General features: G+C 37.7%; 1 protein-coding gene across 2 annotated transcripts in view; it reads left to right on the top strand.

Annotated features, from left to right (window-relative positions):
* TfIIEbeta (transcription factor IIEbeta) overlaps positions 1–27,448 on the top strand; it is a 132,012-nt gene that overhangs the window by 32,489 nt on the left and 72,075 nt on the right. For both annotated transcript variants that reach the window (XM_090381731.1, XM_090381730.1), the window contains exon 4: positions 16,539–16,646. In XM_090381731.1, coding sequence (XP_090237857.1) covers positions 16,539–16,646 — 108 coding nt within the window. The remainder of the gene's footprint in view (positions 1–16,538; positions 16,647–27,448) is intronic.

Raw genomic sequence — 27,448 nt, 5'->3', positions numbered from 1 at the left:
AAGGGATGGTTGAGTGGGAGACAACAGAGAGTGGTAATCAGTAGACACTGTTCATCGTGGACAAATGTAATTAGTGGAGTTTCCCAGAGTTCGGTGTTGGACCCATTGTTGTTTTGTATATTTATCAATGATATTGGTGAAGGTATATCTGGTTTAATGTCTAAGTTTGCAGATGATACAGAGGTTGGCAGGGTTGTTATTGACGGTAAAGACAGTGTGCTATTCTAACTGGATATAGTTGGGTAAATGGGCTGAGAAGTGGCAACTGAAGTTTAACATTGACAAATGCAAAGTACTGCATATGGGTAGCAATAACCGAAGAGAAATGTACCAACTGTGTGGTACTACACTCATAGAAATGGAAAGTGAAATAGACCTGGGGGTAATTGTTCAGTCAAATATGAAGTTTGCTGAGTGATGCAGATGGGCTGCCAGGGCAGGACATGGAGTCTTGTCAATGATATACAAAGGAATTTTGCTAGCTAGGACAGGGAGGTGATTACCCAGTTATAGAAGGCAATGGTCAGGCCACACCTAGAGTACTGTGTACAGGTCTGGAGGTCTCATTTTAGGAAGAATGTAAAGTTGCTAGTATGAGTACATAGGGCAACCAGATTGGTAAGGGAAACAAAGGGGTGCTTTTACCAAGGAAGGCTTAAGTTCTGCAAATTGCAGCGCCTGAAGAGTATGCACCTGTGAGGTGATCTGATTGAGGTGTATAAGGCTTTCAATGGGTTGAGCAAGATGAAAGCTGATGGGATTCTTTGTCTTGCTCAGATTAAGAACCTGAGGGGACACAGTTTCAAATTGAGGAAAGACAGTTGTAGAATAGATGTACAAAAATTTCCCTTTAACCAGCGGTTAGTTGATTGGTGGAACAGACTTCCATCTTTTGTTGTGGAAGTTGAGAGCCTAAATAAATTTAAGGCTGAGCTGTACAGACATTTGGTACGAATGGAGGGGTGAAATGGGAGGGTTTTTGTTTTGGCTGATGCTGCATAAGCTTGCTTTCTTTCATCATTTGCCTATGCTAATGCCGGACTTCGCCAAAACTCGAACCCAGTTTTGGCGAAGTCCGGACTGTCTGTGACAGCCAAATCCTCTGTTTGCACGTTCACGATGGTGAGACTGTTAGTAATCCTGGGTATAACCCCCATGCACAAGCACACTTTAGGTGACCACCCAGGTGCGAAACAACATAAGCAGTGGTCAATGTGTGGTGCCAACACCACATGGAGGAATGCCGCCCCTCTGTGTTACTAGGCAATACTGGGTGCTAGAACACTCATCAACCAGTGCAATACCACCACTTTGCTTATTGGAGGCTTGAAGTGGTGGAACCCATGTTTAGTCTCCAGAGCTAAGTTCCGGTCAATCCTTGCCCATCTCTTCCATCATGCAGTATGACTGATGACTTTTGAGGTTATGATGGATATCATGGCAAGATCCAATTTTCCTTACATTTTGAGGATACAGTTCAAAAACGGTGTTTGCAAGCCAGCTGCTAGTTAGCACACCGGACCGAACCTATTGGTAACTGTTTAGAAGGCTTCCAAATTAGCTAGTGTATAATCTTGCTACCTCTACTCTGCCAGATAATGACTTGATGGAGTCCGAGTAGTGTGAATGCAGGGTGGAGGGGCCATTTTCGAGGCCAGGTTATGTCAGGGGAATCTGGGCATATTCTTAATATTGTATGCCATATCCCCTAACAACATTTTCTTACTATTAAATATCCTTCTGTAAAAATATCCTTTTTAAAAATTCCCACATCAGTACATTGTGATCACTGTCACCCAGTGGTTCCTGTATCTGCAAATTTTTAATGCATGAATAATTGCTGCTGATAATCAGATCCAGAGTATTACCCCCTCAGGTTGCCTCTCGAACATGTTGCTGTAGAAAACAGTCACGCAATAAATCCACAAAAGTCTTGCTGGTGTGCGAGTGACCAACCCACAAGTTCCAGTCAATATCTGAAAGTTAAAATCCTCCATTAGCATTAGCATTAGAAGAGGCATATGATGCAAGAAATCAAGCTTATGCAGCATCAGCCGAAAAAAAAACCAAAAAAAACCACTCCCATTTCACCCCTCCGTTCGTTCGAAATACCTGTCCAGCTGAGACAAATTTATTTAGACTATTAAATTCCACAACAAGGAATGGAAGTCTCTTCCACCAACCAACTAACACTGGCTAAAGGCAAATTTCTGTACATCTATCCTACATCTGTCTTTCCTCAATTTGAATTTATGCCCTTTCAGGTGATTATTCTGAGCAAGACGAAGAATCCTATCAGCAGTGATCATGCAAAAACCATTCAAGGCTTTATACACCTCTATCAGATCAGATCACATCGCCGGTGTCTATTCTCCAGACACTGTAATTTGCAAAACTTAAGCCTTTCTTCATAACAGCAACCCTTTGTTCCATTCACTAATCTCGTTGCCCTTCTCTGCACTCATTCCAGCAGCTCTACATCCTTCTTGAAATGAGGCCTCCAGAACTGTATACAGTACTCAAGGTGTGGCCTGACATTGCCTTATTTAAGGGAATAATCACCTCCTTATCCCTGCTAGAAAAATTCCTGTATATCATTGAGAAGACACAATGAGCTACTCTTGCAGCCCGCCTGCACTGTCAGAAATCTTCATATCTGCCTGCACAATTACACCCCGGTCCTTTTCATTCTCTACCACTGTCAGTGTAGTACCACAGAGTTGATTCGTTACTCTGGGGTTACTGATTCCCATATGTAATGCTTTACATTTGTCAGTGTTAAACTTAATTTGCCACCTCTCAGCCCATCTGCTCAATCTTTCCAGATCCTATTGCAGCAGCATACTGTCAGTAGTGTCCATAACAATCCTGCCAACCTTTGTGTTGTCTGCAAACTTGGATATACCATTAAGCTTGATATACCATCATCAATATCATTTATAAATACAGAAAACAACAATGGACCCAACACTGAACCCCGGGGGACTCCACTAATAAGGTTAGTCCACGATGAGCAGTGTCCATTGATTATCCCTCTTTGTCATCTCCCCCTCAACAATCCCTTTATCCATAGCACTGATGCCACACTGCTCCAGTTTGTGCAGCAGTCTTCCATGGGCAAGAGTAGCAAAAGTCTTACTAAGATCCAAATATATAATATCAAAGTTATTCCCTGCATCCAGTTCTTTTATGACTGCATCATAGTATCCAATCAAATTGGTCAGGAAAGACTTTCCCTTAACAAAACCATGCTGTGTTTGAGCTATAACTGAAGTCTTGTCTAGATGATCCTGCATTACAGGAGGGAGTATATGATGAGAGCCCTGTCGATCAATTCGGCCCTGGAAGGATTGTGCAAGGCTCAAGGGGTAGAATTTTTTTCAGCCTGGTCTGTACTTGTTAACAGGAGAGACTGCTTCTACAGGGATGGGATACACTTAAATAGAAAGGGTGCAAGAATGTTTGGTGATGCTATCGAGGCAGTGTTAGGTGTGTCGGAAAACTGCTAGATTGGGGGGATACAAGGACTAATAGATTAACAGTAGCCACTGGCAGAGGTGAAAGTGATTCTTGCACTGCTTCTATTGGAATGAGCCGCAGCCTGGAAAATAAGATGCAAGATAGTTCAGAGACTGCTGGGAATCATTGGGGTACAAATAAACACATAGGTTGTGTTAGGGTAGCTAAGAAAAAGAATAGGTGCATGTATACTTGCGTGTACACCAATGCTAGGAGTTTAGTAAAAAATTTGATGAAGTTGAGGTATTACTCAAAACATCAAAGGCAGATATTGTGGGGATTTCAGAGACGTGGTGTCACACAGTATAAGGAATGCAGAACTGGAATTTGGGGAGTACAATGTCTACAGAAAGGATAGACAGGGTAGGAAGGGAGGAGGGGTTATGCTATTAGTTAAGAAATACATAAAATCCACGGAAGTGAAGCCAGTCGATATTGCTGGACAGTGCAGTGTCGAGTCAGTTTGGTGTGACATTGGGAGATCAAAATTGAGAGTAGGAGTGTGCTATAGGCCTAATGACTCTGATGAGTATAATAAGAAACTGTACAGAGAAATAGTGGGCTAGTAAATCAGAGAGTCTTATAATGGAGGATTTTAATTTCCCAGATATTGACTGGAATTTGGGGGCTGGTCACTCACACACTAGCAAGGCTTTTGTGGATTTATTGGATGATTGTTTTCTACATCAGCATGTTCGGGAGACAACTAGAGGGAGGAATACTCTTGATTTGATTATCAGCAGTGATTCTTCATGCATTAAGAATCTGCAGATAAATGAATCACTAGGTGGCAGTGATCACAGTGTGCTGAAGTGGGATTTACTCAAAGAGCTTAACTACCATTAGAGGTAAAGGGAAGGGTTATTGCTTTCGTAAAGGCGACTACGATGGACTGAGACAGTATTTAAATTCTATACAGTGGGACCAACTGATGATGTTACCAACAGCAAACTCAAAATGGGAAGCATTCGAAGAACTTATCTTGGAAGCTACTAGGCTTTATATACCAACTAAGAAATATTGTTCAAGGTTTAGGCCTAAATGGATGTCAGATGAACTGATGAGGCATATGGCAGAGAAGAAACATGCATGGGATTCATACAAATTAACACATGACACAGAAGCTTATGATAGATGCAAGTTGATCTGTAACCAAGTTACAAAGGAGGTTAGGCAGGCGAAGGCAGATTACGACAAATCTTTGGCAAGGGATGCAAAGAAAAACAGGAAAGAGTTCTTTACTCATGTAAACTCTTGAAGGAAGGGGATGAATCAGAATGGTCCACTTGATTCGATGGGTCAACTGTTGATGAACCTGCTCAGGTAGCTAACAAACTAAATGAATATTTTGCATCGACATTCACACATGAGGAGTTATTTAGCAAGGGGAAAGCCAGAGGTGTATTCAACTCTAGCAGTAAGCTACAGAATCTTGTAATAACAGAGAGTAAAGTGGAGGAGAAATTGTTGAAGATAAACACACTGGATGGGATTTATCCAGTTATATTAAAGGAGGCAGCAGAGGAAGTAAGCAAACCCTTAGCCATAATTATGAGAGCTTCCTTGGACTCAGGGGAGGTACCCACAAACTGGAGATGTGCAAGTGTGACCCCAATTCACAAAGGAGGATCAAAGGCTGTCACAAGTAATTATAGATCGGTGAGTTTAACTTCTGTTCCAGGAAAATTAATGGAGGCACTAGTTAAAGAAGCACTGCAGGATCATTTAGACAAGACTTCAGTTATAGCTCGGACACAGCATGGTTTTGTTAAGGGGAAGTCTTGCCTAACCAATTTGATTGGATACTATGATGCAGTCACAAAGGAACTGGATGCAGGGAATAACTGATATTATATACTTGGATCTTAGAAAGGCTTTTGATACTGTTGCACATGGAAGACTGCTACACAAATTGGAGCAGTGTGACATTGGAGGCAAATTGCTGCTGTGGATAAAGGGGTGGCTGAGGAGAAGACAGAGAGTGGTAATCAATGGATACTGCTCGTCTTGGACTAATGTTATTAGTGGAGTCCCTCAGGGCTCAGTGTTGGGTCCATTATTGTTTTCTGTATTCATAAATGATATTGATGATGGTATCGACATCAATCTTAATGTCGAAGTTTGCAGACGATGCAAAGTTAGGCAGGTTTGTCAAGGACACTACTGACACTATGCTGCAGCAACAGGATCTGGAAAGGTTGAGCAGATGGGCTGAGAGGTGGCAAATGAAGTTTAACATTGACAAATGTAAATACTACGCATGGGAAACAGCAACCCCAGAGCAACATATCAACTCTGTGGTACTACACTGACAGTGGTAGAGAATGAAAGGGACCTGGAGGTGGTTGTGCAGGCAGATATGAAGTTCTTTGAGCAATGCAGACGGGCTGCAAGAGTAGCTCATATTGTCAATGATATACAGGGTGTTTCAGTTAAACGTTTTAGAACTTCTAAGAGGGGTAGGGTACATCCTGACAACTCGAAATCATATAGCAATGTGGGGTCGGAAATGCTTTCCTGAAGCGGTGTTGTACACAGAAGCACCATAAAGAAAAGAGACCGTAAGTGAGAAATCGATTTAATAATACATGAAAAGAAGCAAAAGGTACATGGATTAAAGTAAGTGTTCGAAGTTTCTTCCACGGGCTACAATGCACGCCTCACATCTCCGACGCATGGACATCGAACATTCTGGAATACTCCAGGCAGCATGTCCAGACACAGCAACCGGAGGATTATGCACCTCGTTTTGCTTTCGCACAGTGGTACCTTGGAAAATGTGCTACAAATCCCCTTTTTCCTGCTGAAGTGTTGTTTTCCGATGAGGCATCCTTCACAAGGGAAGGAATTTTCAACACGCATAACGACCATATCTGGGCGGTCGAGAACCCGCATGCAATATGACGTCGTGCAGCACAGATTCGATTTTCGGTCAATGTATGGGCCGGTATTATGGGAGATCACCTCATCGGACCTTACCTGTTACCGTGTCGTCTAACCGGACCTATCTACTTGATCTTTCTGCAGCAAGTATTGCCACAACTTTTGAGAGATGAACAGATTTCTGCATCGACGCAACAGACAATGTGGTTCCAACACGATGGAGCCCCTGCCCATTATAGCGGAGATGTTCGTAACTACCTGGATGTCACATTTGGTCAACAGTGGATCGGACGTGGTGGTCCCGTGCGTTGGCCTGCTCGGTCACCCGACCTATCATGTCTTGATTTTTATTTCTGGGGTCATATGAAATCGCTAGTTTATGACACCCCTGTTGACAATGCTGAGGAGCTGGTTGCAAGAATCGCAGTAGCTGCCGAAGAAATTCGAAATTCGCCTGGAGTATTCCAGAATGTTCGGATGTCCATGCGTCGGAGATGTGAGGCGTGCATTGTAGCCCATGGAAGAAACTTCGAACACTTAATTTAATCCATGTACCTTTTGCTTCTTTTCATGTATTATTAAAACGATTTCTCACTTACGGTCTCTTTTCTTTATGGTGCTTCTGTGTACAACACCGCTTCAGGAAAGCATTTCCGACCCCACATTGCTATATGATTTCGAGTTGTCAGGATGTACGCTACCCCCCTTAGAAGTTCTGAAACGTTTAACTGCAACACCCTGTATAGGAATTTTTCTAGCAGGGATAAGGAGGTGATTATTCCCTTGTATAAGGCAATGTTCAGGCCACACCTAGAGTACTGTATACAGGTCTGGAGGCCTCATTTCAAGAAGGATGTAGAGCTTGTGGAACGAGTACAGAGAAGGACAACAAGATTAGTGAATGGAACAAAGGGGTGCTCTTACGAAGAAAGGCTTAAGTTTTGCAAATTACAGTGTCTGGAGACTAGGCATCAGCGAGGTGATCTGATAGAGGTGTATAAAGCCTTGAATGGTTTGAGCATGCTCAATGCTGATGGGATTCTTCCTCTCTCTCAGAATAATCACCTGAGAGGGCATAAATTCAAATTGAGGAAAGACAGATGTAGGATAGACGTGCGGAAATTTGCCTTTAGGCAGTGGGGGGTTGGTTGGTGGAACAGACTTCCATCCCTTGTCGCGGAAGTTGATAGCCTAAATAAGTTTAAGGCTCAGCTGGACAGGTATTTTGAACGAACAGAGGGGTGAAGTGGAAGTGATTATTTTTTTATTTATTTATTATTATTATTTTTAATTTATTTATTTATTATTATATTTTATTTATTTTATTTTATTTTATTTTATTTTTTATTTATTTATTTATTTATTTTTGGCTGATGCTGCATAAGCTTGCTTTCTTGCATCAAATGCTGATGCTTCTTTAACCAGTGCCTCCATTAATTTTCCTGGAATAGAAGTTGAACTCACAGGTCTATAATTACTTGTGTCAACCTTTGATCCTCCTTTGTGAATTAGGGTCACATTTGCACATCTCCAGTCTATGGGTACCTCACCTGAGTCCAAAGAAACTCTCATAATTATGACTAAGGGTTTGCGTACTTCCTTTGCTGCCTCCTTTAATATAACCGGATAGATCCCATCCATCCCGGGGTTCCTTTTTTATGTTTATCCTTAACAATTTCTCCTCCAGTTTCCTTTCAGTTATTACAAAATACAAAGAAACAAAATTCAGTTATTACAAAATCTAGCTCACTGCCAGAGTTTACTTCACCTCTGGCATTTCCCTTCCTGAATAACTCCTCATGTGTAAATGTAGATGCAAAATACTCGTTTAGTTTGTTAGCCACGTGAGCAGGATCATCAAGTTGAACCATCAATATCCAGTGGATCAATCTGATTCATCCCTTTCCTTCTAGAGTTTACATAGGTAAAGAACTCTTTTCTGTTTTTCTTTGCATCCTTTGCCAAGTAATTCTCATAATCTGCCTTTGCCTGCCTAATCTCCTTTGTGACTTGGTTACAGACCAGCTTATATCTATCATAGGCTTCCATGTCACCCATTAATTCATATGTATCCCATGCATTTTTCATCTCTGCCATATGTCACATTAGTTCATCTGACATCTTTAGACCTAAACCTTAAACAATATTTCTTAGTTGGTATGTAAAGCCTAGTAGCTTCCAAGATAAATTCTTTGAATGCTTCCCATTTTGAAATTGCTGTTTGTAACATCATCAGTTTGTCCCACTGTATAGAATTTAAATACTGTCTCAGACCATCGTAATCGCCTTTTCAAAAGCACCTTTTACCCCTGATGGTAGTTACCTCTTTGAGTAAATCCCACTATGATCAGTGCCACCTAGTGGTTCCTCTATCTGCAGATTCTTAATGCATGAAGAATCACTACTTGTAATCAGATCAAGAGTATTATTCCCTCTAGCTGTCTCCCAAACATGCTGATGTAGAAAACAATCATACAATTAATCCCCAAAAGCCTTTAGTGTGTGAGTCACCAACACTCAAATTCCAGTCAATATCTGGAAAATTAAAATCTCCCGTTATAAGACTATGATTTACTGGCCCACTCTATTTCCCTGTACAGTTTCTTTTTATACTAATCAGAGTCATTAGGCCTATAGCACCCTCCTACCCTCAATTTTGATCTCCCAGTGCTTATGTCACACCAAACTGATTCGACACTGCACTGTCTAGCGCTGTTGACTGGCTGCACTTCTTTGGATTTTGTGTTTTTTAACTAATAGCATAACACCTCCTCCCTTCCTATCCTGTCTATCCTTTCTGCACACATTGTACTTCCCAAATTTCAGTTCTGCATTCCTTATATCTGTGTGACACCACGTCTGATATCCCAACCATATCTGCCTTTTATTTTTTGAAAAATACCTCAAATTCATCAAATTTATTTACTAAACTCCTAGCATTGGTGTAAATGCAAGTATTAGACCGGGGTTCGAGCCCGTCACCACCAAATACGGAGGATGCGGAAAGGTCAGGGAATGACCACCGCACATCTCGGAGCAATATGGCTTTAGTTGCTAATGCTCCTAAAAAAAAAAAAAAAAAACAACTTTTTTTTAAAGTAAATGCAAGTATACATGCACCTGTTTCTATTCTTGGCTATCCTAACACAACCCATGTGTTTACTTGTACAGCAATGACTCCCAGCAGTCTCTGAAATATCCTGCATCTTGTTTTCCAGTCTGCTGCTCATTCCAGTAGAAGCAATGCAAGAATAACTTTCAACTCTGCCATGGCTACTTTAATCTATTAGTACTTGTATCCCCCCAAGCTAACAGTTTTCCGAGCCACCTAATACTGCCTCGATAGCATCAGCAAATATTCTTGTACACTTTCTATTTAAGTATATCCCATCTGTGTAGAAACAGTCTTTCCTGTTAACATGTAGTATTTATCAAAACATGTGATATGTCCAAGTTAAAGAATGTTTTCATAAAAGTGCAGAAGTCTTTTACAGCCTATGAATTTGTAAAGAAAAAAATTACATTCAATCTGAAAACACCATTTGACTTGAAACCAGATGTGTTTTCGAATTAAGTTTTGATGTGTTTTCGAATTAAATTTTTTTGTATCTTAAAACCTTAATATTTTTGTTTCTTAATTCCTTATCTTTCCAACGATATGCTATACATCCACATTATCCTGTTTATTAAGTGAGAAAATTTCCTTGACCACATGTTCATATTTTTCTGGAAAAACTGCAGTTTTTGGAAGTTTGAAATTTTCTCCTCTAGTGTAGAACTAAGCATTAGCATTAGCATTAGTAGAGGCATTTGATGCAAGAAAGCAAGCTTATGCAGCATCAGCCAAAAAAAAAAAAAAAACCACTTCCACTTCACCCCTCTGTTCGTTCAAAATACCTGTCCAGCTGAGCCTTAAACTTATTTAGGCTATCAACCTCCATGATAAGGGATGGAAGTCTGTTCCACCAACCAACCACCCGCTGGCCAAAGGCAAATTTTCTCACGTCTATCCTACATCTGTCTTTCCTCAATTTGAATTTATGCCCTCTCAGGTGGTTATTCTGAGCTAGAGGGGCGTCTCCGTAGCCAGGTGGGAAGGAGCAGCAGTGCGTACCAAACGCTTCTTGATTAGACCGGGGTTCGAGCCCGTCACCACCAAATATGGAGGATGCAGAAAGGTCAAGGAATGACCACCGCATATTCCGGAGCAATATGGCCTTAGTTGCTAATGCTCCTAAAAACCAAAACAACAACAACAACAATGAGCTAGAGGAAGAATCCCATCGGCATTGAGCATGCTCAAACCATTCAAGGCTTTATACACCTCTATCAGATCACCTCGCTGGTGCCTAGTCTCCAGACACTGTAATTTGCAAAACTTAAGCCTCTCTTCGTAAGAGCACCCCTTTGTTCCATTCACTAATCTTGTTGCCCTTCTCTGTACTCGTTCCAGCAGCTCTACATCCTTCTTCAAATGAAGCCTCCAGACCTGTATACAGTACTCTAGGTGTGGCCTGACCATTGCCTTATACAAGGGAATAATCACCTTCTTGTCCCTGCTGGAAAAATTCCTGTGTATCATTGACAATACTCCATGAGCTACTCTTGCAGCCCATCTGCACTGCTCATAGTACTTCATATCTGCCTGCACAACCACCCCCAAGTCCCTTTCATTCTCTACCATTGTCAGTGTAGTACCACAGAGTTGATACGTTGCTCTGGGGTTGCTGTTTCCCATGTGTAGTACTTTACATTTGTCAATGTTAAACTTCATTTGCCACCTCTCAGCCCATCTGCTCAACCTTTCCAGATCCTGTTGCAGCATAGTGTCAGTAGTGTCCTTGAGAATCCTGCCAACCTTTGTATCGTCTGCAAACTTGGACATTAAGCTTGATATACCATCATCAATATCATTTATAAATACAGAAAACAATAATGGACCCAACACTGAGCCCTGAGGGACTCCACTAATAACATTAGTCCATGATGAGCAGTGTCCATTGATTACCACTCTCTGTCTTCTCCCCCTCAACCACCCCTTTATCCATAGCAGCAATTTGCCTCCAATGTCACACTGCTCCAATTTGTGCAGCAGTCTTCCATGTGCAACAGTATCAAAAGCCTTTCTAAGATCCAAGTATATAATATCAAAGCTATTCCCTGCATCCAGTTCTTTTGTGACTGCATCATAGTATCCAATCAAATTGGTCAGGCAAGACTTCCCCTTAACAAAACCATGCTGTGTCCGAGCTATTACTGAAGTCTTGTCTAAATGATCCTGCAGTGCTTCTTTAACCAGTGCCTCCATTAATTTTCCTGGAACAGAAGTTAAGCTCACAGGTCTATAATTACTTGTGTCAGCCTTTGATCCTCCTTTGTGAATTGGGGTCACATTTGCACATTTCCAGTCTATGGGTACCTCCCCTGAGTCCAAGGAAGCTCTCATAATTATGGCTAAGGGTTTGCTTACTTCCTTTGCTGCCTCCTTTAATATAACTGGATAGATCCCATCACTCCGGGTGCCTTTCTTGTGTTTATCTTCAACAATTTCTCCTCCACTTTACTCCCAGTTATTTCAAGATTCTGTAGCTTACTGCTAGAGTTGAATACACCTCTGGCATTCCCCTCGCTGAATAACTCCTCATGTGTGAATGTCGATGCAAAATATTCATTTAGTTTGTTAGCTACCTGAGCAGGATCATCAACAGTTGACCCATCAATATCAAGTGGACCAATCTGATTCATCCCCTTCCTTCTAGAATTTACATAAGTAAAGAACTCTTTGCTGTTTTTCTTTGCATCCCTTGCCAAGGATTTCTCGTAATCTGCCTTCGCCTGCCTAACTTCCTTTGTAACTTGGTTGCATATCAACTTGTATCTATCATAGGCTTCTGTGTCATGTGTTAATTTGTAAGTATCCCATGCATTTTTCTTCTCTGCCATATGCCTCATTAGTTCATCTGACATCCATATTGGCCTAAACCTTGAACAATATTTCTTAGTTGGTATGTAAAGCCTAGTAGCTTCCAAGATAAGTTTTTTGAATGCTTCCCATTTTGAATTTGCTGTTGGTAAGGCGCCTCCGTAGCCAGGTGGGAAGGAGCAGCAGTGTGTAGCACACGCTTCTTGATTGGACCGCGGTTCGAGCCCGTCACCACCAAATACGGAGCACGCGGGAAGGTCAGGGAATGACCACCGCACCGGAGCAATATGGCCTTAGTTGCTAATGCTCTTAAAAACCAAACAACAACAACAACAGCTGTTGGTAACATCATCAGTTGGTCCCACTGTATAGAATTTAAATACTGTCTCAGTCCATCGTAGTCGCCTTTACGGAATCAATAACCCTTCCCTTTACCCCTAATGGTAGTTACCTCTTTGAGTAAATCCCACTTCAGCACACTGTGATCACTGCCACCTAGTGGTTCATTTATCTGCAGATTCTTAATGCATGAAGAATCACTGCTGATAATCAAATCAAGAGTATTACTCCCTCTATTTGCCTCCCGAACATGCTGATGTAGAAAACAATCATCCAATAAATCCACAAAAGCCTTGCTAGTGTGTGCGTGACCAGCCCCCAAATTCCAGTCAATATCTTGGGAATTAAAATCTCCCATTATAAGACTCTCTGATTTACTGGCCCACTCTATTTCCCTGTACAGTTTCTTATTATACTCATCAGAGTCATTAGGCCTATAGCACACTCATACTCTCAATTTTGATCTCCCAATGCTTATGTCACACCAAACTGACTCAACACTGCACTGTCCAGCGATGTCGACTGGCTTCACTTCCTTGGTTTTTATGTGTTTCTTAACTAATAGCATAACCCCTCCCCCCTTCCTATCCTGTCTATCCTTTCTGTAGACGTTGTACTCCCCAAATTCCAGTTCTGCATTCCTTATATCTGTGTGACACCAAGTCTCTGATATCCCAACAATATCTGCCTTTGATGTTTTGAGCAATACCTCAAATTCATCAAATTTATTTACTAAACTCCTAGCATTGGTGTACACGCAAGTATACCTGCACCTGTTTTTATTCTTAGCTACCCTAACACAACCCATGTGTTTACTTGTACCGCAATGGCTCCCAGCAGTCTCTGAAATATCAAGCATCTTGTTTTTCAGGCTTCTGCTCATTCTAATAGAAGCAGTGCAAGAATCTCTTTCACCTCTGCCAGTGGCTACTGTCAATCTATTGGTCTTTGTCTCCCCCCAAGCTAGCAGTTTTCCGACCCACCTAACACTGCCTCGATAGCATCAGCAAATATTCTTGCACTCTTTCTATTTAAGTGTATCCCATCCCTGTAGAAGCAATCTCTCCTGTTAACAAGTACAGTCCAGGCTGAAAAAAATTCTACCCCTTTTATGCCTTGCACAATTTTTCCAGGGCCGAATTGATCGACAAGGCTCTCATCATATACTCCCTCCTGTCGTGTCTGGGCAGAATTGCAGAATAAGATGGAGCTCCGTGCAAAATTTCATTAAATTTGCTCTAGTAGAAGATAAATTAAACTGGAATAAATATTCATAATGCTTTTCTCACCATAACATAACACTGTTACGTTGTGTTTTGAGCGACGTAACACTGTTACTTCCTTATCTAAGAAGAACACACAAACAAATGATAATGGGATGATTGCTTCTTATAAAATTGCAGAAATCATTGCAAAACCTGCATTAGAACTGTAATTTCAACAGTCATCCTTTGGAATCTTTCCATTATTTTAAAAGCATTGCGATTAAACGATTCAATGAGATGTCAATTAAAATTTGAGAGCAGTTAATTGACAAACTAAAAACAAGAGAGAAAAGTTTCTATTCAGATTGATGAATCCACAATCTGACAATAAGAAGATGCCATTAGAAGGGCCTTATTGTCTTACCGACAGCAAGGCCCTTCTAATGGCATGGGTTTGTTATTTCAATGATGATTGTAAATTGCAAGAAGAGATGTTGTTTGTAAAATCTATGGAAACTGCCTGTATTGGAGCATCATTTTTTGCTGATGTAAAAACATTGATGAAAAACAAGTACCATTCGAAATTTTGGTATTCTGTTCCATTGATGGTGCTACCAGCATGGTTGGAAGACAAAGGTTTTATAGCCCACCTAAAGGAAGTATGTCCCGAAGTTCTTGCAATACACTGCGTTTTGCACCGACATCATTTGGTGTTGCAAAAAATATTAGCCCAGTTCTTTATCAATCTCTCAGTACAGTGATTAAAACCATAAAAATCGCCTTTTCAGAAAATTGTGTTGATAAGGAAGAATGTGAGGCTTCTGTTACATACAGAAGTCAGATGGCTTTCTGAAGGATATTAGTTACGATAATTAGTGTTTTTTTCTAAAAACTAATTATCTAAAAAACTAAAAGCAAAGGAAGAGAGACAGATTTAGCAAAGGCAATCAGAAAACACAAAAACAGCCTATACCATATGGCTTGGATTTTTCGAAAATTTCAAAACTTAATGATCACTTCAGCGTCAAAGGAAATTAATTACGGCGATAGACTTCAAACGCGTATTAAAAGCCTTCACTGAAAAACTGGAAATATTTTAAAACAATTTAGTGAGAAAACAATATCATGATATCCAAGAGTTTGCTGAAATCAATGAATCGCTCACTGAGAAAGATCTTAAGAATTATTCAGATCATTTGTGTTTTTTAAAAGGTATTTTTCTGATTTTATAGATTTTCAGATTTATTTTCTTTTGAAGTGAAGCCTTTGATGTGATTTTGGGTCTGCTAGTGAAGAAATTCAAGAACGCATTGAATTAAAATGTAATGAAGAATGCAAATATAAATTCAAAAAAAGTGGAATGGCTGAGTTCTGAGGATTAAAAAACAATTAAACTTCTTTATCCAACATTGTTGTCTGAAATGCCCAAAGTACTTTTGTTTTCCAACGTCGTATTGACGCCTCCATAGCGAGGTGGGCAGGAGTGCATAGCACACGCTTCTTGATTAGATCGGGGTTCGAGCCCGTGACCACCAAATACGGAGGATGCGGAAAGGTCAGGAATGACCACCGCATATCCCCGGAGTAATATGGCCTTAGTTGCTAATGCTGCTAAAAGCCAAATAACAACAACATAACAACTAACGTCGTATATGGTTGAAAGTGGCTCTTTTACGTGGAACACCCTGTATCAGTGGTCAGGCTACACCTTGCGTACTGCATACAAGTCTGGAGGTCTCATTTTAGAAAAGATCTTGCGCTACTAGAACGAGTGCGAAAAAGGGTAACGAGATTAGTGAGTGGAACAGATAGTTGCTGTTACCAAGATAGGCTTAAATTCTGCAAATTGCATCCTCTGGAGACTAGGCACTTGCCAGGTGATCTGATTGACATGTATAAGGCCTTGAATGATTTGAGCAAGCTCAGTGCTGATGGGATTCTTCCTCTTGCTCAGATTCTGCACCTGAGGAAGCATAAATTCAAATTGAGGAAAGACAGTTGTAGAGTAGATGTGCAGGAATTTAGCCAGCGGGTTGTTGATTGCTGGAAGTTGTTATCGTGGAAGACGACAGCTTAAATAAATTCAAGACTGAACTAGACAAACTTTTGGGGTGAATGGATGGGTGAAACAGGAAGAGTTTTTTTTTTGTCTGATGCTATATAAGCTTGATTTCTTGCATCATATGCCTCTCGTAATGCTAATGCTGTTTGATAATAATCCTTTAATAGTACCGATTTCCTCTGTGATTTTTTTTGTCAGCATCACAGATTTTCAAACGTCTATTCATTGAAATTTCGACACCTGTTTTAATTTTGTGCAGGATCAAAATTATTCAAACTTTAGAACTAAATTTCTAAATTTAGAAAATTTAGAAATTTAGTTCTAATAATTTTAGTTAGAATAATTTTGAATCTAATGCTAAATTTCTAAATTTAGAAAATTTAGAAATTTAGCATTAGATTTAAAATTATTCTAAATTTAGAAAATTTAGAAATTTAGCATTAGATTTAAAATTATTCTAATAGCCTGAATCTGTCATCTTTCTGCCTGGAAGTATAACCTGTCCTTCTTGAAATGAAAAAGATGATCATAAATAAATGGAAATCTTGTAACTTATATTTTCATATTCTTTTTAGGAACTGTTAATTTTTTTTTTTTTTTTTAATAGCAAAGACATCTAGATGGTGATACCTATCCCTTAAGTCTAGAAGAAATTCTAGATGAAACAAATCAGTTGCATGTTGGGACCAGGCAAAGGCAGTGGTTAATTACAGAGGTAACAAGCATTTCCTTTTATAAAATTTTATAATTGTTCTAAATAAATTTGAAATCATATTTAATTGAACATTGATTTATAAAAATTAAACTTGAAGATTATACACTTTGTTAGAATTGGGGAATGAAGTTGCCTATTTTTATTTTTAATTTCTTTATAGAGTTCTGTATTTCAAATGATTTCAATGTCGTTAATGAGGGCCAGCCGTCAAAATGCAACAAAAAGTAAGGCCTCTGTTTCTAACATGAAATATACGTAGCACGTGGTAAAAAGATACCAGGTTTTTAGTTTATTGTTAATGATTGGAAGCCAGGTTAATCGTAATGCTAACGTATATATCAATCCTGACCCGACTGAGGCGGAGAAATACAGACAGAGACTATCCGAGCACTACTAATTCCTCTCATCCTCACTCTCCTTTTTTACTGTTCTAAATCCCTATCTTTTATTTCTTATGTGTGATTAGGTTTCGAAAGCAATATCAAGATGCTATTTTACTGCTATACATACTGACTTTGCCTCATACAAAATTCGGCGTCTTTTTCGTGCTATTTTGTACGTTATGCCTTCTCCCCTATCCTAGGACTCCTGGCCTCATTGTGTTTAATCTCCCAGTCAACCCCATACGTCTTATTGCTTTCCAATGCCCAAGGTCACCTCTACATACCTAGTCACTGAAACAAGCACGTAGCATTCTTTCTCTCCCCGCAGTATACCGGATGACTGTTCCCACTCCTCCAGCTTGCGAAATCAGTAAGTACGATTTATGACCGTCTGCTCCATCTCGCGATTTCAACTTTCAGTGATCTTCAGTAATTTTTTACTACCTATATATTTCTTATTATCTATCATTTCTCCGCATCTGTCGGGTCACCTGGCTTCCGATCATTAACAATAAACTAAAAACCTGGTATCTTTTGACCACGTGCTACGTATATTTCATGTTAGAAACAGAGGCCTTACTTTTTGCTGCATTTTGACTGATTTTGATGGCTGGCCCTCGCTAAAAACGTTGAAATCATCTGAAATACAGCACTAAGTACTTATAATATAATATTTTTGACTTTCTGTATTGCAGGTTCGAATTGTGTTATTTTATGACTGCCTTTCCATTTTAGCTAACCTTTGGTTGATTGCACTACCGGCTGTTTTCTCTCTCTCTCTCTCTCTCTCTCTCTCCATAATAAAAAGCATAACCTCCTATCATTTATTTATTTATAGTCGTTGGGTGCCTTCTACTTTACATAGTAGTAGTAGTAACCCAGATCTATATTCCTTCATATATTTATCTTATTACAACTCCTGTACCTATTACTTCTATTCTATATATATATAATAAGTAAGTTAAAGTCTTTCAATAGAGTTAGAATTAGAACTGGCATATGATGCAAGAAAGCAAGCTTGTAAAGCATCAGCAAAAAAAAAAAAAAAAAAACTTTCCATATCACCAGTCCTTCCTCTCCAGTAATTTTTCTAGTTCTTTGAATTTACTCACTGTCCACTTCCACAACAACGGACGGAAGTTTGTTTCTACAATCAACCACCAACTGGCTGAAGGCAGACTTCTGTGTAATCTGTTCAGCAGCCATCCTTCCTCAATTTGAATTTATGTCCCCCTCATGTGTATAGCCTGAGCAAGAATCGACATTGAGTTAGCTCAATCCATTCAAAGCTTTAAACACCTCAATCAGATCATATTGCCGATGCCTGGTCTCCAGATTCTGCAGTTTGCAGAACTGAAGCCTTTCTTGATAAGACTACCCTTTAATTCCCTTCACCAATCTTGTTGCCATTCTCTGAACCTGTTCCAGCAGACCTACATCCTTCCTAAAATGAGACTCAAGACACAAATTCAGTACTGAAGATGTAGCATTACCTGTGAACTTGGATAACAGCATCCTTATCCCTGCTAGTAAAGTTCCTGTATCATTGAAAAAACCCCATGATGAGCTGCTCCGGGTGCCTGTCTACATTGTTCAGAGAACTTCATATCTGACTGTACAATTACTCCCCCAAATCTTTATCATTTTCTGCTACTCACATTTGGTATGTTAATCTGTGATTACGGCTACCCATATTCAGTATCCTGCTTTTGTCAGTATTAAACTTCAGCTGCCATTTCTCAGCACATCTGCCTAAATTTTTTAGATCTTGCTGCAGTAGCTTAACCTGATTACTGTCATTAACCACCCTGCCAACCTTAGTAACAACTCATCTGCAAACTTAGACATTAAGCTTGATATACTTTTTTTTTTTTCCCTGCTGATGCTATATAAGCTTGTTTTCTGGAATTATTGTTACTACTACTAATAGTTTCCTCTATACATGCAATGTTTTTAGTATCCTCACTGACTGCTTTTTTTTTTTTTTTTTTTCCATCACAGAAGCAGATTGTTCCAAACTTCTTTAAACTTTTTCCAACCAAATTTCATTTTAAATTTACTCTGCATTGTAACAAACTTTCCAGCTTGATAAGACCTTTTCAGATGAAAAATACCTTACTACAAGTTTGCATGAACCATTAGGCACTCTTGTAATGTGTTTAACATTTATGGAAACACAATGCAAGGAATAAAAGTTCATAGAGCACCAGTAAAAAAAAAAAAAACACTTCATTTGCCCATTGTTTTAAGTTATCCAGATCTCCTTTAACCTTTGAGCAGGTACATTAGGGATTGGCAATTCACCATGATCACTTCAAATAAAAAAAAAATAATTATTATCAGAACAAAATTAGTGAGAATTATGTTCAGTTAAGACTAACGGAGGGTTTAGCCTCACAGTTTTACATTATTATCCATGTCATTGCATCTTGTTCAAAGATTATTTACACCTTTCAACAATATGCAATGACATATGGATAGTTGCATATTATCGATTATTGTACTTTCGTGTTAATTTTTATTTTTATTTCTGCATGCGGGTGAACTAGTGATTATCACTGTAATGCATGTATTATTATAAATAAATGAATTAATTAATTACAGACAACATCCCAGAAGTCACTTTTGGATCTTGTTATCAGTTCAAAATGCTAAATACACCTGTCTTTAGATAGAAAAGAAAAGATAGAAGGAAAGCAATGAAGACAAGCAAATGTGAAATGGTGTTGCATCTTTTTAGAATTTAGTGTTTTGACTTAAAAGAGAATCCATAAAATAATACAATTCGAACCTGCAACACAGAAAGTCAAAAATATAAGTACTTCAGTGCTGTATTTCAGATGATTTCAATGTCGTTAATGAGGGCCATTGTCGTTAACAAGGGCCTTATGAAATTGCTGTATAATTAAAAAATTATACAGCAATTGCATCCCCAAATAAGTATTAATTTAGCATTTTGAACAGGGGTGGGCAACTTTTTTCGTCAGCAGGCCGAATGAAATTTTCATATCATGACGTGGGCCGGAATAGATTGGACGATTTAACAAAAAAAATTAGAACCTTAAAAATATTATATTACTTGAATTACCAAATTATTAATGTATTTTAAAAAAAAGTAAATACAATATTTAAATAGGAGTCAATTATAGATAGGTACAGATAAGAACTACAATTTGGAATAAACATTTTTATTGTTATGATAACAATGTAAATGCAGAAAACAAAAACTTTAATGTGAGGGATTACATTCGGAATGTTCCTGATTTATGATTTCATCAAAATTGGGATGTGAATAGCCACTTTTGATTTCATCAAAAGTGGCTATTCACAGAAGTGCTCCTAAATTTTCATCCGTTGTTCTTGATCTAATTTTGCTCTTTGTATTTTTCATTAAAGAAAATGTAGTTTCGCATCAGTATGTCAATCCAAAGAATGCTAAATATTTCTGTGCATTATCCAGAATATTTTTACATCCAGAATAGTTTATGGATTTAATGAGGCATAAAAGTCCGTTATTGTTTTTTCAGCAAATTGATTCTTTAATATTAAATTTGATTGTAAATTTATCAGTTCCAACTGGATACAAGGTGGTGCATCATTGACATTAAAATTAAATGGTAGGCTTACTAAAGATAGATCTTTAGAAATTTTATGAAAATCATCAAATCTTCTTGTAAATTCATTAAATAAGTCACTTATTATAGCCTCATATTTCTTAAAATCAGCACATTTCAAGTTTTTTTTCTCTTTTTTGAAAGATTGGAAAGTGAGTTAACTGTTTATTTTGGAGTTGTTATGAAAATAACTTGTGTTTTCTCATAAACGATGTGACATTTGTATGCATATCAAAAATAAATAGTCCTTTCCCTTGTAATAATAAATTTAATTCATTTTGATGCGAAAACATCAATGGAGAAGAAAAAGTCGTTCAGCTTGTCCTTAGCATTTAAGAAGTTTACAATTTCATCCAACAAATCATGAAATCGTTTTAACACTTTTGCAAGATTAAGCCATCTTATGTCCGTATGGTAAGGAATATCAGTAAAATCACATTCAGTTTCTTTCAAAAATGTTATGAATTGCCGGTAGTTTAAAGCTCTTCCACAAATAAAATTAACTACTTTCGTTACAACCGATATAACATGCTTCAGTTTTAGAACTCTTTTGCAAATGGTTTCTTGATGAATTATACAATGTAAGAAAATTATTTCTTTTCCTGGAATACGGTTTATTTCTTCGCTTATTCTTTTTAATAATCCAATGTTTTTTCCTGTCAAACTAGGACACCCATCGGTTGTGATGTTGACAATTTTGTCCCACTTTATATTATGTTTTTGCAAAGCTTCTTGAAGAGCTATAAAAAAATCTTCGCCAGTCGTTGTGTCTTTCATAGGATATGCAGAAAGTAATTCCTCCGTAATTTCAAATCTATGATTTATACCTCAAATAAAGATTAAAAGTTGATTCGTATTGGTAATGTCACATGACTCATCTAAAGCCAGTGCACGGTAAGTACAATCTTCCAATTTTAATTTTAATTGATCACATAAATTACTTGAAATATTATCAATTCGTCTCACAAGAGTTCTTCATGACAGAAATTTTTTCAAATGTCAGTTTTTTTATCAGGGCATAATAATTCAGCAATATCTATCAAACATCCCTTCACAAATTCCCTGTCAGAAAATGATTTACATTGTTTTGCAACCTTATGTGCAACAATGTAACTAGCTTTTGTCAGAGCTCTATCTGTATTTGACAAAATTTTAAAAGTATTTTGTTGCTTACGCAACCACATTTAAAATTTTCTGCTTCAATTTTCATTTGTTCCGGTGAAAATAGCTTATATTTTACGAAATGTTTTGTTGAAAAATGCCTTTTTAGATTATATTCTTTAAAAACGGAAATAGTTTTGTTACAAACCAAACAAACAGCTTTATCGTTTATATTTGCAATTAAATATTTGAATGTCCAATTATCATTGAAAATGTGGCATACGGCATCAGTTTTTCTTTTTTTTAATTGGCTCATTTTATGGACTATTAAAAGTATATTAATTTAAAAATTGTAATAATTAGAAAAGGCATAAACTGACAAAATATCTTGCACCAATATTATTTTTTTCAATAAGAAGTCAAACCCAAAGGAACTTCGTTCGATCGATGCTTCAATAATAGTTAGGAAATAATACTCTTTGATGCTGCGTAGAATCACCTGGTTAACTGTGCACAACTTACTGCTGTACGCTGCACTGGCTGCGATTCCCGATTGAACCGAATTAAGCTGAAGGTTTACGGCAAGTGTAGCGGGTGTAGTCAGGTATGGATTTTCTATATTTATGCATTTACGCAGGGGGCCGGATTCAACATCGTCACGGGCCGGATGTGGCCCACCCCTGATTTTGAACATTCTGGATGTAGTAGTTCTCAATATTGCAGAACCAATAAATGAATTTTTGCTTTATAAATGAGGAATGAATTGCTGTATAATTTTTTAATTTGTTGTGAATTTATTATTCTATTAATTTCTAAGTGATGTTAATTGTTATTTCAAATTTATTAGGAGTATGTTATTTTCTTTCAGCATTAAAATAAGGAATGGCACCAAAGGTGCACAGTATTAAACTGTTTTCTGTCTTATTTCAGTTATATTGGATGGTGCTTGCATTGCAACTGATGTGTCTACCCAAAGATTAAATTTATTCAAACTACCCACCTCCACAACAGTAGCTGGAAGTTTATTCCAACAACTAATCACTCTGATTTGGCTGAATGCAAATTTCTGCACGTGTTCCACGCCCATCCTTTTCCAATTTAAATTAATGCTTCCTTCTGTATGTCATCTGAGAAAGGATATAGATGCCTAATGTACTTTGTTTAGGTTACCAGGCAGATTACCAGTTTCCAGAGATTACAATGTACAAAACCCCAGTCTTTCTTGGTAAGAATATTCCTTTTGTGCCCCCCCCCAACTGATCTTGTAGCCCTTCTCTGCATCTTTTTCAAACATAGATATGTTCCTCCTACAAGTTTCCAGACCTGTAGGTAGGACAGTATTCCATACAGGTGTGGAATACTGCTTACAGGTTTATACAGGTTATGCAGATATGGCCTAACCATTACCTTATACAACTTGTAATCACCTCTTTGTCCCTACTGACAAAGTTCCTCTATATCATTGACAGAAACCCATGGATTGTTCTAGCAGCTTTTTAAAGATGGAAAAATGTCCAAAAAATATCTGTGAACAGATGTAATATATGTATACAGCAGACTCTCGATTTACCAGGATCAGATTAACCAGGACACTTTAAGACTCCAAATTAAAAAAAAAAAAAATCAACCAGAAATCATAAAATTCAAGTAATAAGTAGAATGGGTATAAACAGATGCTTTGCAAGTTGTAAATAAGCAACAAGAAGCAGCGTTATAAGTCATCATTGGGAGATTAGTGTGCCTATTATCTTGCAACCCCTGCTGTCTTCACACCCGTAGTTAAAAAAAAAAAAAAAAAAAAAAGGGAGACCAAATGTTTACTTTGTTTTAGTGTGTCACGCTGATTGTTGTGTTCCGTTGCACTGCAGAAGGACAAGTTTCGTTTCGTTATTTATGTCAGGAATGTCGGAAATTTAGAAATCGTGAAAATGGTGGGCAAACGCAAGAGTTGTGCTTCCAATTAAACAAAAACTTCAAAACTGTGTGTTCCATTAAATCTGTAACGCTACATTGTGAAAAATAAAGGGAAGCTATTAGATTTAAAATCAACATCGTAAAAAAAAAATGCATGTCCAATACGCACTACTCTCATATTGGGCATGCAAGTAGTGCATGGTAAGTTTTTTTGTTTTTTCTATCTATCGCCATACTTTTTACATAGGTTGCTGAACATTTTTCAATACAATAAGTCCCTGACTTATGTAGCTTTGGACTTATGTTAGTTATTATATATTATTTATATGATTGAAGATTGCAGTGAAGGGGAAACACATTTCACCGTAATAACGTAAAATCCCACAGAATTCCAGCTATTGGTATTATCACAAATGCAATAAGATCGAATAAGATTTATAATTAGATGCACTAACAGAAAAGCCCAATAAACTGGGAAGTGCAAATTGTTTTTATTGTTTTATGGCAATGACAATCAGAAATGTGCTTAAGTAAAATGTGAGCTCGCATGTGGTGATAATAGTGAGTTTTCACCCTGTGAAGTTCTTTTCAGAAAATGTAATTTTGATTGTTATCATGGTGCTGACTAAGAAAATAAGTGACAGCGGTACTAGTAAATCTATCAAGAAAAGGAAAGTGATCGAGTTGGATCAAAAAATTTAAAGAATAAGGATGTGTGAAAATGGCCAAACATTAACAAGTATTGAACGAAATTCAGATTTGTCAGTGGCAACGGTGAACACAATAAAGGAGAAAGAGAGAATACGAGAAGCGGTGAAAGGATCAGCACCAATGACGTCAACTATAACAACCAAAGCTACAAAACACATCAGTTGTTACAGTACAATAACATGCGTTTTTTCTTCCTTTCATGTTTTGTTATGTGCCACTCCAGCTACTTCGATGCCTCCAGGTAAAGTTTTTAATTTAACTAATTAAAAATATGTAACTATTTTTCTTCATTTTTCTGGAGATATTATGTGGTTTTTATAAATTTGGCATATCAGGGTTATAGTAGCAATATTTTATTAGTCATTCCTGAGTTATATAAGACTCTACTTACATAAGAAGTCCTGGAACGTATCTCTTACGTATGTCGGGGACTTACTGTATTTTTGGATTAACCGGGAAATCCGATTATCCTAGAATTTTTTTTTTTTTTTTTTTTTTTACCATCTATCCCGGAAAATCGGAGTCTACTGTATATGCTAAACATGTTCCAATGCATGATATTTTAAATTTGGTGGGTTTGTGCTGAGTAATCTTGATAAAAAATGCACACAGCAGCAGCAGCAAAATGTGTACTAAATGATTAACAAACTTCTTTGTGTGTGTATATTGATGCAGATTAGTAAAATAATAAGAGGAGTTTACCTCAATATAGTGTGTAGAACACTTCCGTATGATACCCTCCAGAAATTAAAACGAAAAAATCGACAACTTACCAGTACATTAGAGTAAAATATAAATAATTAAATAATCAATTTAACACAATTCAAATCAATTTAAAATTTAAAACAATTAAAAATCAAATTAACGCAATTAAAAGAATCTAACGAAAATATTCAAAATGATTTTCCTTCCTGAAGCTGACAACGCTTTTCGACCGTATGTCGTGATCACAGGAATGAAAATTACCGAATCGGGTTAAACCTGATACTTAAATAGAGATTATTTGTCTTCACGCATGCGGGTAAAGGTCCACGCATTGGAGATCAAATATGGCCGCCGAACATTAACAGAATTCTCGTGTAATTTAATTTCAACGGTTTCTGCAATTAACAGTCACGTATAATTACGTTGAACGTTGAGTATTTTGGCTTCGTTAAATAAAAAAGTATGTTTTTCGTTAATGGCATGAAAGGCTAATTCTGACGCTGCTGAACGAGAAGCACGAACTGAGGCTTCATGTTGATTTACATGAATATTAAGAGAAAATCGGGTCGAACCCTGATAAGATGAGTCGTAATCACCGCAAGAAATGTTGTATACCAGATCATTAATTTGTGTTGCGAACGCTGAAAGAACCGAGCGATTGTTCAGTATAGTGTGTAACTTCCGTATTGGCCTAGCTACAATTTTAAATTCTGTATCTCTAAAGAGATACAGTGGTAATACTAGATAGACATGATTATATTAATAAGTTAGATTCAGTTGTGTCAGATACCCCCACTTATCGTGAAGTAGACCCGCACTGTTTACCAATTTGGTCAATCAATACAATAAAACGTTAACCATGCATCGAAAAAACGACTACATTACTATGGTTCAGTTAAAGAAATTGAAGTCCAGAACATACAATATTCCTGCACTTTTCGGTCAGGTAAAATTACACAAGACTGGGTTTCCTATTCGACCTATTGTTTCCTACAGGAACTCGGCATTTTCATCCTTAGCCACACATGTATATAACATTATAAAATCCTTTAGACAGGTAATACAATTTGGGATTAAGAACTACGATACATTATTTAATAAGCTTAAAGACTGTAGACTCGGTGACAATGACAACGAATGTAAACGTTGAATACACATTAGATATTATTTGGGATATGTTAAATAAAAACTCGACACCGATTAATTATACGAAGCTAACTATTAAGGAAATTTTTCACTTAATTAAACTGTTAGTTGAGGCTAACTACATCACCTTTCGAGACAAGGTATACAAACAAATTTTTGGATTACCAATGGGTTTGAGCCTGAGTGGCTTAATGTCAGAGATCTATCTCTCAACGATTGAGCAGATACATTTGACACCTTTTCGAACCCCTATCACATACTATGGGAGGTATTTAGATGATGTTCTAGTTATTACCGATAGTAATACTATCCAAGACATTTTACATTCATTTAATAATATTCATTCTAGACTCAAATTTACATTGGAAAGGGAGGATACGGATACTAAGTCATTAAACTTTCTAAATTTCACGCTTACCCGGGACTCGAATAAAATACAATTTAGCATCTATCGAAAACCTACAAACACCGGTATGCTTCTACATTATAATAGCTATCACCCGTTCACCTACAAAAGATCGATTATCTTTAATCAATTTCTTAATGCCTATAAATATTCAATGACGGAATCTGCTTTGGACTCAGAAATACAAATATTAACTAGCAGATTCTTAAACGGGGGTTATTCCATTACCACAATAAACCGAATTAAGGTACAAGCTAAGGATAGGATACAGAATACTACACCAATCAACAGTAGTAATATCAAAAAATTCTTTATTTCTGTCCCATGTGTTGAACAGTGGCACAAACAGCTTAACAGATTCTTTAAAGATACCGAATTTAAAATTGTAGCTAGGCCAATACGGAAGTTACACACTGTACTGAACAATTGCTTGGTTCTTTCAGCGTTCGTAACACAAATTAATGATCTGGTATACAACATTTCTTGCGGTGATTGCAACTTATCTTATCAGGGTTCGACCCGATTTTCTCTTAATATTCGTGTAAATCAACATGAAGCCTCAGTTCGTGCTTCTCGTTCAGCAGCGTCAGAATTAGCCTTTCATGCCATTAACGAAAAACATACTTTTTTATTTAATGAAGCCAAAATACTCAACGTTCAACGTAATTATATGCGACTGTTAATTGCAGAAACCGTTGAAATTAAATTACACGAGAATTCTGTTAATGTTCAGCGGCCATATTTGATCTCCGATGCGTGGACCTTTACGCGCATGCGCAAAGACATATAATCACTATTTAAGTTGCAGGTTTAGCCTGATTC

This window comes from Mastigoproctus giganteus, chromosome 9 (genome assembly GCF_048544385.1).
Source record: "Mastigoproctus giganteus isolate SK-2022 chromosome 9, ASM4854438v1, whole genome shotgun sequence".
NCBI lineage: Eukaryota > Metazoa > Arthropoda > Arachnida > Uropygi > Thelyphonidae > Mastigoproctus > Mastigoproctus giganteus.
The sequence above is the reverse complement of the archived record's forward strand: the minus strand, read 5'-3'. Positions and strand labels throughout refer to the sequence as shown.